The sequence below is a fragment of the Galeopterus variegatus genome, unplaced genomic scaffold (genome assembly GCF_000696425.1).
Source record: "Galeopterus variegatus unplaced genomic scaffold, G_variegatus-3.0.2 Scaffold18, whole genome shotgun sequence".
In the NCBI taxonomy this organism is placed as follows: Eukaryota; Metazoa; Chordata; class Mammalia; order Dermoptera; family Cynocephalidae; genus Galeopterus; species Galeopterus variegatus.
The window spans coordinates 907,024-926,039 of record NW_007726129.1 but is presented as its reverse complement, the minus strand read 5'-3'; the positions used below and the strand labels follow the sequence as shown (position 1 = coordinate 926,039).

The 19,016-nt window shown below is 37.4% G+C and overlaps 1 protein-coding gene across 1 annotated transcript in view; it reads left to right on the top strand.

The window, feature by feature from the left end:
- The window catches only part of NFATC3 (nuclear factor of activated T-cells, cytoplasmic, calcineurin-dependent 3), a 147,179-nt gene that overhangs the window by 94,392 nt on the left and 33,771 nt on the right, over positions 1 to 19,016 (top strand). Inside the window, exon 8 of the mRNA XM_008567157.1 lies at positions 9,991 to 10,117. Coding sequence (XP_008565379.1) covers positions 9,991 to 10,117 — 127 coding nt within the window. The remainder of the gene's footprint in view (positions 1 to 9,990; positions 10,118 to 19,016) is intronic.

The window sequence follows — 19,016 nt, the reverse complement described above, 5'->3', positions numbered from 1 at the left end:
TTTTTTTTTTTTTTTTTTTTTTTTTTTTTGTCTTTTTCCGTGTCCGGCAACGGATCGCAACCCTCAGTGTCGCCCCCGTACCAGACCGGGACCGGCAACAGAATCGCAACCCTCGGTGTTGCCCCCACGCCTCGCTCAGCCAGTGAGCGGGAACCGGTCTGTATGTGGGATCCGAACCCTCAGCAGGAGCGCCTCTGCGCTTCTCAAGCGGCGCACTAGTGCAGTGCGCCACCGGGCCGGCCCTACATCATCATTTTCTAATTGACTGTGGGAATCACTGAGTAAATCTATGGTAATATAATTCACTATAGAACTAATTTTTACATTAATTTTTAATAGGTAATATAGGTACGTGGTACAAAATTCAAAAAGAAAAGAGTATAGAGTACAAAGCAAATTTCCCCTTCTTATAAACAGCTAACATTGCTAGCTTCTTAATTATCCCGCTCCAGAGTGTTCTATGCCCATATAAGCATAAATGTCTCTATATTTTTAAGCAAAGTAATTTAAATAATTTAAGTTTACATAGTAGTTTTTGTTTTTGAGGTGAAGCTACTCTAAAATGATTTTTAATTTTTTCTTTTTCATTTATAAAATTAATATGTGATTATATTGAGAATATAGAAAATGTAGAGTGGTACAAACAGTAGTATTAAAATCTTTTGTAATATCACTACCCAGAGATAGTCACTATTAACCTTTTTTTTGATTTTCTTTTTTTTTTGTGTGTGTGTGTGTGTCTTCAAAATGTTTATGGAAAGATTTCTATTATCTTTTAATTCCACATATACACAATATTTTTTGATTGGGCTACCCAATAAAGAGGGGTTTGTTTTGTTTTGTTTTGTTTTTGGTGGCTGGCTGGTATGGGAATCCGAACCTGTGACCATGGTACTGATAAAATTTTATATTTTCATTTATTATATATTATAGATTTTTTTTTTCTTTTAAAGATGACCAGTAAGGGGATCTCAACCCTTGGCTTGGTGTTGCAAGCACCATACTCAGCCAATGAGCGAACCGGCCATCCCTATATAGGATCCGAACCCAGGGCCTTGGATCAGCACCGCACTCTCCCGAGTGAGCCATGGCCCAGCCTTTATATCATAGATTTTTTCACATATTGTTAAATATTCTTCAAAAATACTACTTTTAACACATGCATAATTTTTTAGTGTGGCTGTGCCATCTGTTGAGCACATTTTTGCTGTTACTTAGAATATACCTGTGATGGCCAGTTTCTACCACAAATATCTAAAACTTGAATTGGTCTGTTTCCTAGGGCAATCAGTGTTTGTTTTCATGCCCCTTCTCTGTGAGCCATTTAGAATAGTGGAGACATGAATATTTTCTGAGATCTAGGTTGGTCCTTGGTACATCCGAAGTGGCAGTTGATCCTAAGTCCCAGACCCATCCCCTATAAAAGAGTCTATTTTAGTATTCTCTTGGAGTGGGACAGTAGTCCCAATTCATGCACCTTTTGTGGCTTGGTATTAAATAGTTGGGAGAGACAGGAGCCGTAGTGAACTGGAAGTGCATGCCTTCCTAAAGGCATTTAGGGTTAAATTTCTTTAAAATGCTATGCTAGCCAAGCAAAATGCAGTTGATCTCAGGAATACCACCAGTTTTCCACCCATGTAGTAGGACTAAAGGTAGATCTGTTTTCCAAATGTGAAGAAGAGCATATAGTCAGCACTTTGTTTTAATCCAGAGAGAAACCTGAGTATCTAGGCATCTAGCAAGCAGAAATCCTTAGAGAACCTAAGCAATTAAAAGAGATGTGTAGGACTGGCCCATGGCTCACTTGGGAGAGTGCGGTGCTGATAACACCAAGGCCACGGGTTTGGATCCTATATAGGGATGGCCAGTTGGCTCACTGGCTGAGCGTGGTGCTGACAACACCAAGCCAAGGGTTGAGATCCCCTTACTGGTCATCTTTAAAAAAAAAAAAAAAAGAGATATGTGTAATCTACAGCTTGAAACCCAAGCAATTAAAAAAAGAATGAAAAGCCACAAATAGGCTCTCTAGAAAATACAGCAACTTGAAACCAGTTAGAATCAGAAAAGGGTGGCATCAAGGTCACTGTTTATAAAGTTGATAAATTAAATAATGACTGCATGCATTAAGAAAAATTAGATTATATTCTGCGTACCCTGGGATTACTTCATGTTTGTCCTATAGTAGTTCTTTAGAAACTTGTCTTTTCTCAATTGTGTGCAATGTAAGTACACATCTTTCGACTTGTGTGCTTTTTGAAATTATATTAGGTTTACAAATTTTAACAGATAGTTATATGGAAGAAATATATTGAGATTTAAGCTATAAAGAAAAGCACATGAGGTAAATATGTTGCCATCAATGTGAAGGGCAAGATGTTAATTAATTTATCTTTATTAATTTCTTTACAGTTATAGTAAGAAAATAATTTAGAAATCACATAAATCTAATATATCTATTTTGTTTTCTAAACAACTTAGTTCTTTTAGTGGGTATCATTAGTGGGTATTGTTATTGTCTTGACTTTTGAAAGCCTGAATGAATTAATCACAAAATTTGCTTCTCTTTATTTTCAGTTTGTAGCTTGAGTTTGTCATTTATGTACAAAGGTTTTAAACTAATATTTTGTTTCTTCTCCACTCTTTAAAAAAAAAAACAAAAAAACCAAACAGCCCAGCGGTCTGCTCAAGAACTTCCTCATATTGAGAAGTACAGTATCAACAGTTGTTCTGTAAATGGAGGTCAAGAAATGATTGTGACTGGATCTAATTTTCTTCCAGAATCCAAAATCATTTTTCTTGAAAAAGGACAAGGTAAATAATACAAGATATAAATTGATTGACTTCAAACTAAGGGACAAAAAGGTGAAATAAATTACTTAAATGTTTCAGTAACATTAATCACAAAAGTTTTCCTAAAGCTACAGATATCATTTATGTACTAGGTGTTATTGTAAACCAGATATTTATTAAATTTTCCTATTGGCTGGCTGATTAGCTCACGTAGAGTGTGTTGCTGATAACACCTAGGTCAAGGGTTCAGATCCCTGTACCAGCCAGGCACCAAAAAACAAAAAAAATTTTTTTTCATATAAATGTTAAATTCTCTTTAAGAGAGTCTTAAAAGTAGAATTCTCCCAGCAATTGTACTCCTAGGTACATATGCAAGAGAATTGAAAACATATATCCACACAAAAAATTAAACACAAATGTTTATAGCAATTTTATTCATAATAGCCAAAAAACGGAAACAGCCCAAATGCTCACCAGCTGATGAATGGATAAACAAAATATGGTATATTCATACAATGGGATATTATTTGGCCATAAAAGTTAATGAAGTACTAATACGACGGTCCATGACTTAGGATGGTTCCCCTTAACAATTTATTGACTTTACAAAGGTGCAAAAGTGATACACATTCAGTAGAAACTGTACTCTGAATACACATACAACCATTCTGTTTTTCACTTTCAGTACAGTGATTAACAGGAGATATTTAACACTTTATTATAAAATAGGCTTTGTATTAGGTGATTTTGCCCAACTATAGGCTAGTGTAAGTTTTCTGAGCATGTTTAAGGTAGGCAGGGCTAAGCTGTGACGTTCAGTAGGTTAGGTGTATTAGTACTATAGTATACAGTATATTATAATATTGTATATAGTATAGTATTGAGTATATCTCAATTATAAAAGTAGAAGAATTCTGTTTATCAGGGTGTTTGATTTTATCCCTTCTTGAGCATATTTAAAACATTTTTCATCAGTTATTCAGTCTCATTTTTAAAAAATATTTTAAAAATTGTGAAAAACCATTTTTTTTAAGAATAGTATAACAAATACTTATACCTTCTAGTCGGTTTAGAAAATACAACATTTACCTTTGAAGGCTTCTTGGTGCCCCTTCCCAAATGGATTTCTTGCCTGAATCAACCCTTGTTTTTCTTCATAGTTTTATTTGTGTAGTTTTTTTCTCTATTATTGGATTTTATATAATATTGCGTGTATAATTCTGAAATTGCTTTTTTCAGAGATCAACATTAATGTTAAAGATTGATCCACATTGATCCATGTAACTGAAGATGTTTTGCTTTCACTACTATATAGTTTTTCACTGTATGAATGTACTGCAATTTATTATCTTTTCTCTTACTGGATATTTGGGCTGTGTCCAGTTTTTGGCACTGCTGAACAGGAGCTAACAATGCTGCTGTGGATATTCTGGTTCTTATCACCTGATAGACATAGGCAAGAATGTCATAATACTTAAATTTTGTTAATCTGATAGGGGTAAAATGGTATCTTGAACTTTGGTTTGAATTTCCCTGGTATCTGTTGAGGTTTTTATGTTTTTTTTGTGTGCAATACTTGTTCATATCTTTGCACATTTTTTCCATTGGATTATTTTTCATTTTCTTATTGACTTATAAGAATTCTTTATATATTTTGGATATCATAATGAGTTGGGGAGGTTCCCCATTTGTTTCCACTCTTTGAAAGTGTCTGTGTTGGGTAGTCTCACCTTTCTTTGTACATGTGACAGAGCTTACCCTCAAAACCTTCTGGACCTGGGGGCTGTCATTGTGGGAAACTGTTAATGTCTGATATAATTCTATTCATGGTTATAGGATCAATGAAGTTTATTTTTTCTTGAGGTAGTTTTGTTCATTTATATTTTTCCAGGATTTTATTCATTTTGCCTAAGTTTTCAAATTTATTGACATTAATTTGCTTTACAGTATTCTCTTTCTGCATCTTGAGTTATATCCTCTTTCCCTTTTTTTTTATTCCTGCTGTTATTCAGTTGTGCCATTTCTGGTTTCTTAACCAGTCTTTCCAGAGTTCTTAACATGATGAATCCTTTTAGTTGTGTGTTTGTTTTCTGTTTCACTAAATTCTGTATTTTTCTGTTTTTCACCTTTTTTGGTTTATTACATTCTTTATCTTAATTTAAATGCATATCTTACTAGTTTTCATCCTTTCATCTTTTTTAAACTTAAGTATTTTTTTCCCCTCTCAGTATTGCCCCTGTTTAAACTTAAGTTTATCCCTTGTAATTTCAGTACCTTTTCCCAACTGAATCCTTTTTCTCAGAGTATAATTATGTTCAAGTCTTCTCATTCTAAACATTTCCTTTGCCTTGACTCTGTCATCCTCTTAAAGTGCTGCTCCATTTCTCTTCCATTTACCTGCTACTTACTCTTTAATCTTTTGTCTTTCACTCCATTGAAATCATAACCTTCTAAAAATCTATTTGAGAGCCAGAAACCTACTCTTTTTCTTGACTCTTTTTTTTCCTTGGCTTTGTGTAATTGCACTTATTTGGTTCTCAGACATCTTTATTCCCATTTGTCTTTTTATCAATTTTTTCTGACTTTTAAATATAGGTGTTTTCTAAGGTTCTATATTCAGCTTTCTTTTCATTTTATTCCTTCTTTCTGGGAAATTTCATTATCTCTCAAATCTTTCTTTATAGCTTCATTGTTTCTCTTAAACTTCTAACTTGCCCTTTAAACTGTAACCACTGAATACTGCTACATGAATACTTAAAATATGAAAACATGTCTGACTTCACAAAGCAGTTTATCTCAACTGGGTTCCCTAGCTTATTAATAACATCAGGACATTCTCTTGAGCTGGAAACTGTGGCTGTCTGTCTTAAGGAAGAAGACAGTTAAAATTCACTTCCCTCCAGCCCCCTCCCCTGACCAGTACTGCTTGTCTTCAAGAAATATCCATTCTGTTTCACAATTTATCAGTTCAATTATTTATGGAACAGTCTTCTGTGACTTAAGACAGTAGTCTAGGTATGGAGAATATAATGGTGAATAAAACCTTGGTGTTGACTGCTCTGCTAGAGTTTACTTTTTGTGTGTGTGTGTGTGACCGGTAAGGGGATCATAACCCTTGGCTTGGTGTCGCCCGCACCGCGCTCAGGCAGTGAGTGCACCGGCCATCCCTATATAGGATCCGAACCCACGGCCTCGGCGCTCCCAGCGCCGCACTCTCCTGAGTGAGCCACGGGTTCGGCCCAGAGTTTACATTTTAGTGGAGAAGCAAACAATAAATATATAAACAAAGAAGTGAACAAGATAATTCCAGATAAAAATCTCTATGAAGTAAGAGGGGTAAAGTGATAGAGACTGAATAGTGAACTGTTTATATCAATTGGTTAAGGAATATCTTGCTGTAGAGGTCACATTTTAGGTGAACAAAGAGCATAAGGAAGAGAGAGTGTCTCAGAGCTGTCTTTTCCTTTCCAATGTAAAAATTCATTTTTGCCTGAATACAATTAATATGTATGTATAAGGCTGTTTTATTATAGAATTTATTTTATTTAACCCAGAGCTTCATATTTAAGAGCTTTTGGTTCAAACTGAATTATGTTAAACAGTGGCAGTTATTGGATGAGATTGCAGATGTGAACGTGTAACTCTCATTCTTAAAGCACCTTCACTGATCCCCTTTATTTTCCAGGTTCCTTAAGGTGGCATTCAGGCCATAATCTGCTGCCTGTCTTTCCAACCTCATTTCATACTGCTGTTTGCCTCATGCTTTATACTCCACCAACACAGCTGCTTACTCTTCTCTATATGGGGTTTCTTGCCATGTGGCCTTTGCTCATGCTCTCTCATCTGTGTAGATTACCCTTCTCCTACATCATGAGATTCACCTTGTCTTTTAAGTCTCAGTTCAAGAGCTCCTCCAGGAAGCCTTCCTTGTCTCATTCTTTCACCCCAGCATTAGGTTAAGGACCCTGACCTCTGTGCTCTTGGTGCATCCAGAGTGCACCTTTATTTATTACTGTACCCACCACATTTCACCATAATGAACTGTTTGTGTTTGCCTTTTATCCACAGACTGAAGGCAGGATATCCTGTCTGAATTATCTCAGTAACCTGAAGTGTCTGGCACACAGGGATCCAGCAAGTGATTGCTTAACTGAGCTGTAATTCTAAGTAGGCATAGCATTTTTCTATAGTGTCTATTTTGTAGCAGAGGTAGCCATTGTCTAGTTACTGGACTGGAAAATGATAGTCACAATCTGGAAGGCATTTGATGAAATCTCTCCTGATATCTTCACAGACCAGATGAAGAAGTCATAGTAGCTGTGAAGATACTTGTATATCTTAGTCACTGGATGAATGCCTGTGACACAAAATGCTTTGGAATAGCTGCACATCAGTTTGGAGTGAGAGCTTTAGTAGCAGGTGGAGCTCTCTCCAAGTGAATAGTTCACTTGGAATGAAGAGACAGAAAATGTCCTGGCCAAATCTTTAGGTGACACAAATGTGGAAAGCCTAGCAAATATTTTTAGACTATGAATATCTAAAAAAATCTTGACAAGTCAAGTGATCTAACAAAATAAGTCTCCCTACTGGGAGAAGTTAATATTACAAGGGTTGGGGGGAAACTCCCAGTTGCATAAATGCACAATGTGGGAACCTGGCAGTAGGAAATGTGATAGACTGAGGAACACTTGTTGGCTACACACTTAGTGTGAGAGTCAGCATGTTGCAGCTGCCAAGAGAGCTTTCATTAGTAAAGACATAGCATCTCCAAATAGGATGGCAAGAGCCTCAGTCACTCTCTTCCATGCTTGGTCATTTCTCATCTGGGCTATTCAGTCCTGGGCCTGGTGCATTTGGAGGAAGATGGTCACACTGGAGGAGGATGTTCAAAGAGTGACCAGGAAGGCTAAAATACTGTGTGTCATGAGGAGCTTTCTAGCTGCAATTATTGTTCAAAGATGAAATGGGTTACCTGGTGAGGGAGTGAGTTTCCCATCACTTGAGGTACAGGCCTAAGTTAGCCACCACTTGGTGGGGGTGCCCTTAGAGGGCTTTCAAACATCACTTGGATAGATGGGCAGAATGAACTCTGTGGGGTCTTCTAACCTGGGCAGCCCAAGATCTATCTCCCTATTTTTTCACCATGGGTACACATTTTATTTTCATAGTGGAAGTCAGTGAGAAAAAGATTCTCTTTGCCAATAAATTTGTGATATGCATACATTAGATTTTGTTTGTGTTTTCTGACTTGAATTGCTTTTAACTGTAAATTATTTATTTCAATAGATGGACGACCTCAATGGGAAGTAGAAGGGAAAATAATCAGGGAAAAATGTCAAGGGGTAAGAAATTTGCCTTTATTCTTAAGAAATATTTAAGAAACTTAATGAGAAAATTAAATAATGCTGCTTTATGGTATAAGTGAGGAGTCTTTTATATATAGTGATAGAAAAGTAAATTAGAATTTTTATTTTTATTTTTATTATTATTATTTTTTTAAAAAGATGACCAGTAAGGGGATCTCAACCCTTCGCTTGGTGTTGTCAACAACACACTCAGCCAGTGAGCCAACCAGCCATCCCTATATAGGATCCGAACCCGTGGCCTTGGTGTTATCAGCACCACACTCTCCTGAGTGAGCCACAGGCTGGCCCGTAAATTAGAATTTTTAGAAGTTTGGAAGTGAAATACTTTCCTGGTATTAAAATTAAAGTCTAGAAAAGATAACCAATTGGTTTTTTTGTATACAAAAAGAGAAATTAGAGATATAAAAAGATTATCAGGGCCGGCCTGTGGCTCACTCGGGAGAGTGCGGTGCTGATAACACCAAGGCCCCGGGTTTGGATCCCACATAGGGATGGCCGGTTCGCTCACTGGCTGAGCGTGGTGCTGACAACACCAAGTCAAGGGTTAAGATCCCCTTACTGGTCATCTTTAAAAAAAAAAAAAAAAAAAAAAAAAAGATTATCAGAAGGTCCGTACTGAAATTATTATTACTTTACTTCTCTGAATCCCGTGAAGAAATCAAAACAAATTCAGTAAAGAACATGGATAGTGGGCAAAATATAGGAGGAAGATGAACCCTGAGAGATTTGTGTCTTTTTTTAAAAAAGATGACCGGTAAGGGGATCTCAGCCCCTGACTTGGTGCTGTCAGCACCACGCTCACCCAGTGAGCGAACTGGCCATCCCTATATAGGGATCCGAACCCGTGGCCTTGGTGTTATCAGCACCACACTCTCCCGAGTGAGCCATGGGCCGGCCCAGATTTGTGTCTTTTAACACTATTTCTTTTTCTTTTTTTTTTTTTTTTTTTTTTTTTTTTTTTTTTGTCTTTTGTCTTTTTTCCGTGTCCGGCAACGGATCGCAACCCTCAGTGTTGCCCCCGTACCGGACCGGGGACCGGCAACGGGATCGCAAGCCTCGGTCTTGCTCCCGCGCCTCGCTCGGCCAGTGAGCGGGAGCCGGTCTGTATGTGGGATCCAAACCCTCGGGCGGGAGCGCCGCCGCGCTTCCCAAGCAGCGCACTATCCAGTGCGCCACCGGGCCGGCCCCCTTTTAACACTATTTCTAACTCCTCAGCTACTTTATTAAGCATTCCAGAATTCCACATTGAAATCTGTGGTCCCTTCCTCCTGGTTGAAATGGAGACAGAATCTTCTCTGGGGTAGGGCAGTGTTTTCCAAAGACCTGGAGCAATTAGGTTGAGGATTGCATTTGGCTTGGGGCTAAAAGTTTTCACCCTGCTTGTGTGAAATTATTTTTGATATGGATACATATTTTGTATACTGCCAGTTTAGAATATTTTGAATATAAAATTTAAGATAAATGTAAACTAAATACAACTTGGGAAATATTAAACATGGTTAAAAACCAAACCTTCCTGTTAAGATATATAATAATGTAATATTCAGTACGGCAAAGTATCTCACTACAGACTGTTTTGATTTCTGCTACAACTAGTAACCCAGTTGGGTGGGTAAAAAGCAATTTCTTCCTTAATGATTAAAGGGCTTGTCTCTGTCAAAACTGATATAGCCATATAGTAAGTCTCCAGGTGACTTGCATGACCAGTTGATGTGCCTAATTATCTATGATGGGGGAGCCTTGTGGTTCAGACTCATGAGTTGCACTGAGTTCAGCAGGTGCATTTCATTTTTAGTTCTGAGTGTAATACAATCTTGCTTTCCATGCTCCTTAGGCTCACATTGTCCTTGAAGTTCCTCCATATCATAACCCAGCAGTTACAGCTGCAGTGCAGGTGCACTTTTATCTTTGCAATGGGAAGAGGAAAAAAAGCCAGTCTCAACGTTTTACTTACACACCAGGTATGAGGAGTTGTTGTGATGGTTTATTGTAGAAGTTTCTTTGATACTGAATAATAAGTTATTTAATGATTCCTGTATTAGAATGTTTAAGGGAGGATGCTTATAATCAATAGAAATACCTCAGTAAAAATACCAACATATGCCTAAGAAGTTTTGACTTTTTTTTTTTTTTCCTGGTGGCTGGCCAGTACGGGCTTCTGAACCCTTGACCTTGGTGTTATCAACACTGTTCTCTAACCAACTGAGCTAACCGGCCAGCCTGTGTTGACTTTAAATATTAAATGTGCTATCAGCTGTTATTTTGGGTTTTTTTTGTTTTTTGGGGTTTTGTCAGCACCACGCCCACCCAGTGAGCAACCGGCCATCCCTATATGGGATCCGAACCCATGGCCTTGGTGTTATCAGCACCGCACTCTACCGAGTGAGCCACGGGCTGGCCCCTCCCAGTCATCTTTAAAAAAACAAACAAACAAACAAAAACCCCAAATAATTTGCAAATTATAAAACCCCCATAATCATTTAGACCAAGTTAAAATTTTGGAGACACAAATAAAGAAAATTAATCAATGCTCTTTTCAAACTCCAATTTGTTTTGACTGGTAAGGGGATTGCAACCCCTGGCAAGGTGTTGTCTGCACCATGCTCAGCCAATGAGCACACCGGCCATCCCTATATAGAATCCGAACCCATGGCCTTGGTGTTATCAGCACCGCACTCTCCCGAGTGAGCCACGGGCTGGCCCCTCAGCTGTTATTTTGAACTGATTTATTGTAAGGAAATTTAGATGATGGGTTGTAGGTTTGAAGTCTTTTTTTCAGAAGTCATGAAGTATCACCAACACGTCAAATGTTTGTGCGTGTGTGCTCCTGTTTCACAGACTCCCCTTCTGCTCTGAGCACTGTAAAAAGGCAGTGTGCTTGTACACAGTGTCCTCATCTCAATTCCCAGTCAGATGAAAAATCTCTTTTTGGATTTTCATTTGGCAAACAGCAACTGTATCATACTGTGGGAAATATAAAGTTGATGCCAGGGTTTTTGATTTCATAGATATACCCTAACAAAGGAGGCATCTATACCTCTTTTTGCAGCAATTAAAGTGTAACTTTCCAGTTCTTGGTTGTGACACATAAATATTATATGCAGTAATTCATGTTTGATTACATCCTTAGAGAACAGATATTTATAGAGGACTTCTCTGTGCTAGGCACTGTGCTACTTACCAAGGAATATAATAATAAAAAAATCATAATGAATCTTACTCTCCAAAACTTAGTCTTGCAAAAACTTTTAAGTGGTTTATAGTAAATGAAAAGAACACACTTTTATTTGAGAGAGTGGTTATTATTAATGGTTATTCATTTGCCATTTATATCTTTTAAAGCCTACTTATATTTCATTTATATGACGGTGCTTCAAAAAGTTCATGGAAAAATAGAAATTTTTTTTAAAAAAAATAGAATTAAAAGGGCCGGCCCGGTGGCGCACTGCTACAGTGCGCCACTTGGGAGTGCAGTGGCGCTCCCGCCAAGGGTTCGGATCCCACATACAGACCGGTTCCCGCTCACTGGCTGAGCGAGGTGCGGGCGCAACACTGAGGGTTGTGATCCGTTGCCGGATACGAAAAAAGACAAAAAAAGGAAAAAAAAAAAAATAGAATTAAAAGATTATACAGATCTTTCTGTGAACTCTTTGAAGACCCTTTGTAGTCTCTAGAGGCCACTTATCTTTCAAAATATGAAAATCATTATTACTTGATAATGTTAATACAATACTCAGTAATGAAATATTTCAGATCATTTTCAAATAGAATACAAATCTTTTGAAAACTAAAGATTTTGGTTAGCCATTTTATTTATTCATTAATTCAACAAGTATTTGAGAACTCCAACTAGATGGCAAAACCTATCTCAGTCTTTTCTTGCATGGTACTTATTATAGTCTAGTGGGACAAATAGAAATTAATAAGTCACTAAGTAAATAAATTACTAATAAATTTGTAATTAGTAAATGAGGTGAGGATTCTGAAGGAAAGGCACACAATGCTGTGGGTGCACAGAAGGACCCTTGCCTAGGCTAACAGGTTGAGAAAAGACTTCCAGAATGAAGTGATACTTGAGTCGATAACTGGAAAATAATAGTAGTGTTTATAGTTGTTTAACATTTACTACATTCTTAATACTGTTCTAAGCCATTTTTATATTAACTCATTTAATCCTCATAATATACCTATGAGGTAGGTTGTTGTTATCTTATTTTCAGATGTGGAAACTGAATGGTTAAGTATTATGACCAAGGTCTCTCAGTGTATAAGTCTTAGAGCCATAATTTACACACAGGCCGTCAGGCTCCAGAATCTGTGCTCCTGTTATGCTAGAGTATATCTCAGGTTTGTTTATTTATTTAGCAAACATATGGAGCATTTAGTGTGTGCTAGGTGTTTTTCTAAGTAGTTTACACATAATAACTCATTTATCCTCCCGTAACCCTATAATGTAGGTACTATTGCTTTCCCCATTTTACAAATGAATGAACTGAGATCACAAAGATAATAAGTGGCAGGGTGGAATTTGAACTCAGGCAGTCTGAAAAGAGTATATACTGTTAATTACTATGTTAGATAAAGGTTGGAAAAACATTTCAGATAAAAGCCAGCAGCATTGGCAAAGGCCTTGTGGTTGGTAGGATCATAGAATATTAAAAACTGTAAGAAGTGAGGAAGGGGATATGATCAGATTTGTGTTTCAAAAATAATTTTTCAGGCCAGCCCGTGGCTCACTCAGTAGAGTGCGGTGCTGATAACACCAAGGCCACGGGTTCGGATCCTATATAGGGATGGCTGGTTCCCTCACTGGCTGAGTGTGGTGCTGACAACACCAAGCCAAGGGTTGAGATCCCCTTACCGGTCATCTTTAAAAAAAAAAAAATTTTTTTTTTCCCATATTTCTTCTGTCTCTTATAAGGTATCAATGACCATTTTAGTTTTCTCTCAGAATAGTGACTGGAAAGTGAGATTTATATGGGGGAAAGCTCAAAAAGGTTAAAATTGATTCAAACAGCAAGAGTGTTTTGAACATTCAGAGGAGAGAGCATCAGTGATGATAAAGAATATCAGGTTTCTGACAAAGGTTGGAGGGGACAGAATTGAAAATGTAGAGGTTAGAATGGGAGAAGCAACAGGAAGGAAGATGAAGAAGGTGGATAAGATGGATGTAGATTAGGAAAGTTTGTAGATTTAGTAGTGGAGAGTTTAAGGAGTTTTCGTATGATAGCTTCAGTTTTTTTCTGCAAAGAATGACATTGAGGTCTGTTGTGAGCAGAGGGGAGTGTGGATGATTAGGTAGGTTGAAGATCATGGAGAAGGTTTTAAATAGTTGTTGTAAAGAGAGGGAGAGTAAGGTCACCACAGAAACCTAGTAGGATTCTAGGCTTGATCAAAGAACACCTTTGACGTTGATATTCATGAATTTATAGATACTAATTAGCCCTACTGTGTAACGTTCTTAAGCAGCACTCAGATTTTTTAGGACAGGTGGTAAAATATAGATAGTAGGGCTTCTCCAGAGCGAGGTTTACCAAAGACATACTGTCTAATGTCTAAAGGTATTATCAAATGCTATTGAGATGAGGGACTATATGACTTTAACCTGAATAAGAAGAGAGAGGGCTTCTGGGATTGCAAATAAAGTTTTGATTACCATCTTATAATGGTAGCAGTTGAAAGGCAGACAGGAGAGAATATGCTGCCTTTATGTTATCAGCTCATGAATAGGGAGGACAATATAAAGGCAGAATCCTAGAGGGCATTACATAAGAGAATGGAAATCAGTGGACCCCAAGAGTGGAGAGAGAACATTGGATTGGACTGTGGCTGTCATCACAGGCCTTATGGTTGACAGAATACAAACTTATTGGCATACATGAGTGGAAGGATGGACACACGTGAGTGGACAGTCCTTTTTCTGGTTGGTTAGCATCTTTTCTCTGTAGCATTTAGCTTTTTAAATTTTTTTTCTAAAATGAAATTTTGAATAAAATTTTTATAAAAGCAAGTACATTACTGTAAATTTTTTTTTTTAAAAAGATAAGTTGAATATTTTAAAACACCCAAATTATCTTCCACCTTGGAACTATCATTCTATCCTTCCAGATTCTATTGATCCATATATAAAACACAACTTACAAATGGAAATGGGACCATCCGATATACAGTCTTGTAACTGAAACTTTTATTTGTCTTCATCAGTGGGTAGTTTTATAGAATTTCAATAGCTTCTTAGATTTTGAGTGGAAAAAAAGCCACTCAATTCAGTTTCTCCCACTACACTTTTTTTTTTTTTCCTTTTTGTCTTTTTTCGTGACCGGTAACGGGATCGCAACCCTTAGTGTCGCGCCTGTACCGCGACCGGCAACGGGATCGCAACCCTCGGTGTCGCGCCCGCACCGCGCTCAAACAGTGAGCGGATCGGTCTCTATATGGGATCCGAACCCTCAGCGGGAGCGCCGCCGCGCTCCCAAGCGCCGCACTCTACCAAGTGCACCACCGGGCCAGCCCTCCCACTACACTTTCACAGGACTCTTCTGACACCAAATATGTGGGGGTTTCTTGTGCAAAAGCAATTCTGCAATGGACTCCAGCTGGGTGCTGTCCAATTCAATTCTATTCTGACACTACTTGGAGATAACATCCTTTTGGGGTTTTATGGAGGCATAATTGATTAAATCATTGGTGATCAATTTAACCTTCAGTCCCTCTCCCCTTTACTGAGGTTGGGGGTTGGGACTGAAAGTCTTAACCCTCCAATCCTGCCTTGGTCTTTTGGATGACCAGTCCCAATCCTGAAGCTACATAGGGGCTGCCAGCCATCAACTCATTAGCATATAAAAAGACATTTATCACTTTGATGAGTCTAAGGATTTTAGAGAAAAAAAGACATCTATCACTTTGATGATTCTAAGGATTTGTCAGGAGACTGGAAGAAGACCAAATATATATTTCCCAGTATCACAGTATTTTATTGTGTGACACAGTCTTTGTTATGTTAGTTATTTTGTTTATCTTATTAATTTGTATGAATTCTTTATATTAGAGATTTAACCTTTTGTTTATGTTTATGGCAATTCCTTTTTAAATTTCACTTTTTAAAATTTTAGATATTCATAAGTTATGTGTTTTTATAAAAGGATTTGTCAATTTGTTACCTTTTGGGGAACTCCCTTGCAATAGGATCGGACCAATATTATTGTCTGAAGGAGGAATAATCATTAAGTGCAAATTTCTGATTCTTTTGTTTTTTTTAGTTAGATATCATATTTAGCATTATTTGTTTAGCAATCAGTTTACTTTATAAAATGAAGATAGTTTTCAGGATATGCGTATGATTCATAAATTCCCCTAACCACAGATGGTAATAGTGCACAGAAACCTTCCCTAGTGGTGCTGCCTGAACTTCTGCCCAGCCTCTAATTTCAGAGCTTCCCTGGAACCAATTGAAGCAATGCACCTCCCTCTGAAGCACAGCAGAAGTTTTTTGCACCAGAGGTACCATCTCAGTTCTAGTTTTGAAATAATGGGGCTTGTAGGGACAGCATTAGAGCCAAACTCTCGTGTCTAACATTGTGCCTCTGGGAAAATATAGTCTGTGTTCTAAGTAGTTGACTGGACACACTGACTTTTGGATTGTGGTTCTGACTGGGGAAGAAAGCCTGCTCTAGAGTAAGGAGATCAGCTCTCAGCTCTGCCACAAACAGTATCCAATGACAGTATAAGACTAAAGTGATGGTTTTCAAATCATTTATATTATTTAAATTGCTTTACTGGACTGGCTGTTTAGTTCACTTGGTTAGAACGTGGTGTTATAACATTAAGGTCAAGGGTTTGGATACCAGCCAGCCGCAAAAGAAGAAGAAAAAATTGCTTTACTCTCCATATAAAACTTTATGTAAAAGTCAATACATAAAAAAAGGAGGAAAGCTAGCTAAGCTGCTTTGTTTGCACTGGAAACAAATTCAACAAAGTTGCACAATATAAAATCAACATGCAAAAAAAAAAAAAGGAGCATTTCTATAAATTTGCAATAATCCAAAAAGAACATCAAGAAAACAATTCCATTTTCTTTTCTTTTTCTTTTTGTCCTTTTTGAGACCAGCCGCACCGCACTCTTCTTTGGATCTTACTCTTCCCCATCCACTAATTGAAGGTATCCATGAGGCCACCCGTGGAAAACCACTAAACTAGTTGATTTTTTTTTTCTTTCTGGATTCCTTCATGCCTCAATATTCTAAATTTGAGAGTGAGCATATATAATACACAAAAAATAGAGTTAATCTGTTTGTAAAACTCAACTCATTCTAGATATTGTAAGATTCCTTTAATTATACTTCTGTGCAAACAAGAATAAATTACCGTGGATGGACCAGCAGTGAGGACTTCTATGGTTTGGTCGGGTTGGAGTCTGAACCCCTTATAGACAAAAAAAAAGCAATACTTGATTTGACAGAGAGGAAATAACAGTCAATTTAGCAGAGCCGAACTCTCAATATAGGTATACAGATCTGGGTCAGGAACATAGTTAATAAGGATTGGATCATGCAAAAGAGGTGGGTGTTATGCTGTAGTTTCAGTTGCTATGTCTCTTTTTTAGTGCACATGTAACCTAGGGTTCCACTGCCTCCATCAGGATTAATTAAGGGACGAGAGTAGGCTCTCTTGGATATTCTCCCTCTTTATAAAGAAATGAGACTCTGGGTATAGGATTCATTATGGCTCCCTGAGACCAGAGTACGAGCCGAAGTAGAAGGGGAAAAAAGAATCTAGTGGTTCAGGGGCACAGTTCTAGTTCTTCCAAAGTCAGAAGAAAAGAAAGTACGTGAAGACATTAGAGAGGTCAGGAGCCAGTAGACACAGAGAACTATACTTGAAACAACTGAGCAAGAATCAGTAACTTGGTGGAGGCCTGGGTCAGGAACATGAACATTGTGGAAGAAGCAACAAGAAGATTGGTGATAACCTTTCTTTCAGTCCTTGGGGTTGTTGGCCTCATTGTTAGGGGTGACCTCACCAGTTGCTAGGTTCAGAGGCTAAAGCAGGTAGATCAGCAGCCCATTTTGTTCTTGTTAGGAACCAGAGTAAAATGCAGAATTCAAATGCACTTCTAAACAAGTGCTTCATTAATTACCTCTTTTACTATAAAATATACTGTTGGTACTATCTTAATTCTTACCCTGAACAAAAGTCTCAAAATCAGATTCAAAAGACTCAAAACCTTAAGCTAACCAAGTGACCTTGAATAAGATATAAACCTTTCAGAACCTTCATTTCCTCAGATTGAGACCATGTTTGTGTGAAGAGACTTGTACTTAGCAAGAGATTGGTAGTCAGATGAGATTTGGTCTTGCTTTAGTTCTCATTGTTACCTTCTTTTGACATAAAATGAAGTACTTGTATTTTGTGAAGATCGTGAAATTTTTAATTATGTTAATTAGTAACAATGAGATGTGAGTTCATGAAAATTACTATTATTATTATTATTTTTTTGCATCTGGCCAGTGTGGGGATCTGAACTCTTGACCTTGGTGCTTGGTGCTAGGAAAATTATTTTTAAATGAGGCACTTCAATAGGAGGCAAAGGAGATAATTTTTAGAAAAGTGGACTTGAAGTGCTTGCCACGGAAACAATGAAATAATTGTATTGACACCTAATAAATTAACTGATTGCTCTTTTCTCTTTTGATGAACACATTAAATAAATAAAATGTAATGATTACTACTTTGAGCAGTCATCTTTCATCAGGCACACTCATCCTAAGACATGGATTTGCTACTTTTTGTGATATGATAAAGGATAATGGTTGATATTCATAGCCTCTGCTTGCTTGAAGTAGTGAAGTGGAATCTTCCTTTGTAATACAGTTTACTGCAGTAATTGAAAGTATGAACTTTGGAGGCATAAAAACCTGCGTTTAAGTCATTTTGATGCTATTTAACTTTTGTTAAATATTACTTATCTTTAATCTCCTCTTCAGTATACTCAACTATAAGGTAGGGATATACTCATCTATAAGGTAGAGAAATTAACTGAATAAAGATTGTCTTGAAAGGGCTGATTGGTTAGCTTAGTTGGCTACAGTGTGGTGGTGTAACACCAAGGTCAAGGGTTCAGATTTCCTTACTGGCCAACCGCCAAAAAAAAAGAAAAAGGAAAAAAACAAGGAAACAAAACATAATAAACAAAACTTAACTCAAAATGGATCAAAGGCCTAAATTTAAAAGGTAAGACTATAAAACTCTTAGAAGAAAACATAGGGCAAATCTTCATGACCTTGGATTTAACAATGGTATCTCAAGTATGACACCAAAAGTACAGGTACCAAAAGAAAAAAATAAACAAATTGGACTTTATCAAAATCATAAGCTTTTGAGCATGAAAGGACACTATCAAGAGAGTGGAATGACAGCCCACAGAATGGGAAAAAAATTTGCAAATAATATATCTGCAAAGGGTTTAATATCCAGAATACATAAAGAATTCCTTCAACTCAACAATAAGGCTGAACCAGAGGTTTGAGTGTGACCCTGAAGGAGATATATACTTGTATATATGTGTGTCGGGGGCTGTGCTGGCTCTTTTCTCTATGATTGCTAATTACAAAGACCAAACCTAGAGATGCCATCTGGTGAGAGTAAAACTAACAGAAAGAAAAGCAATGTTAAGAGGAAGAGAATGCCTGGGGCCTGAGATGACACTGCTTGAGCTGAACCATGTTTGAAAAGCCAGTATTCAGTTAACCTTCCAATTACATGAGCCAGTAAATTTTCTTTTATGTTTAAGCTAGTCCCAGTTGCATTTTTGTCATGCTCAACTGAAAGATCCTAATTCACTTCAAGGCAATCTTTTTTTTT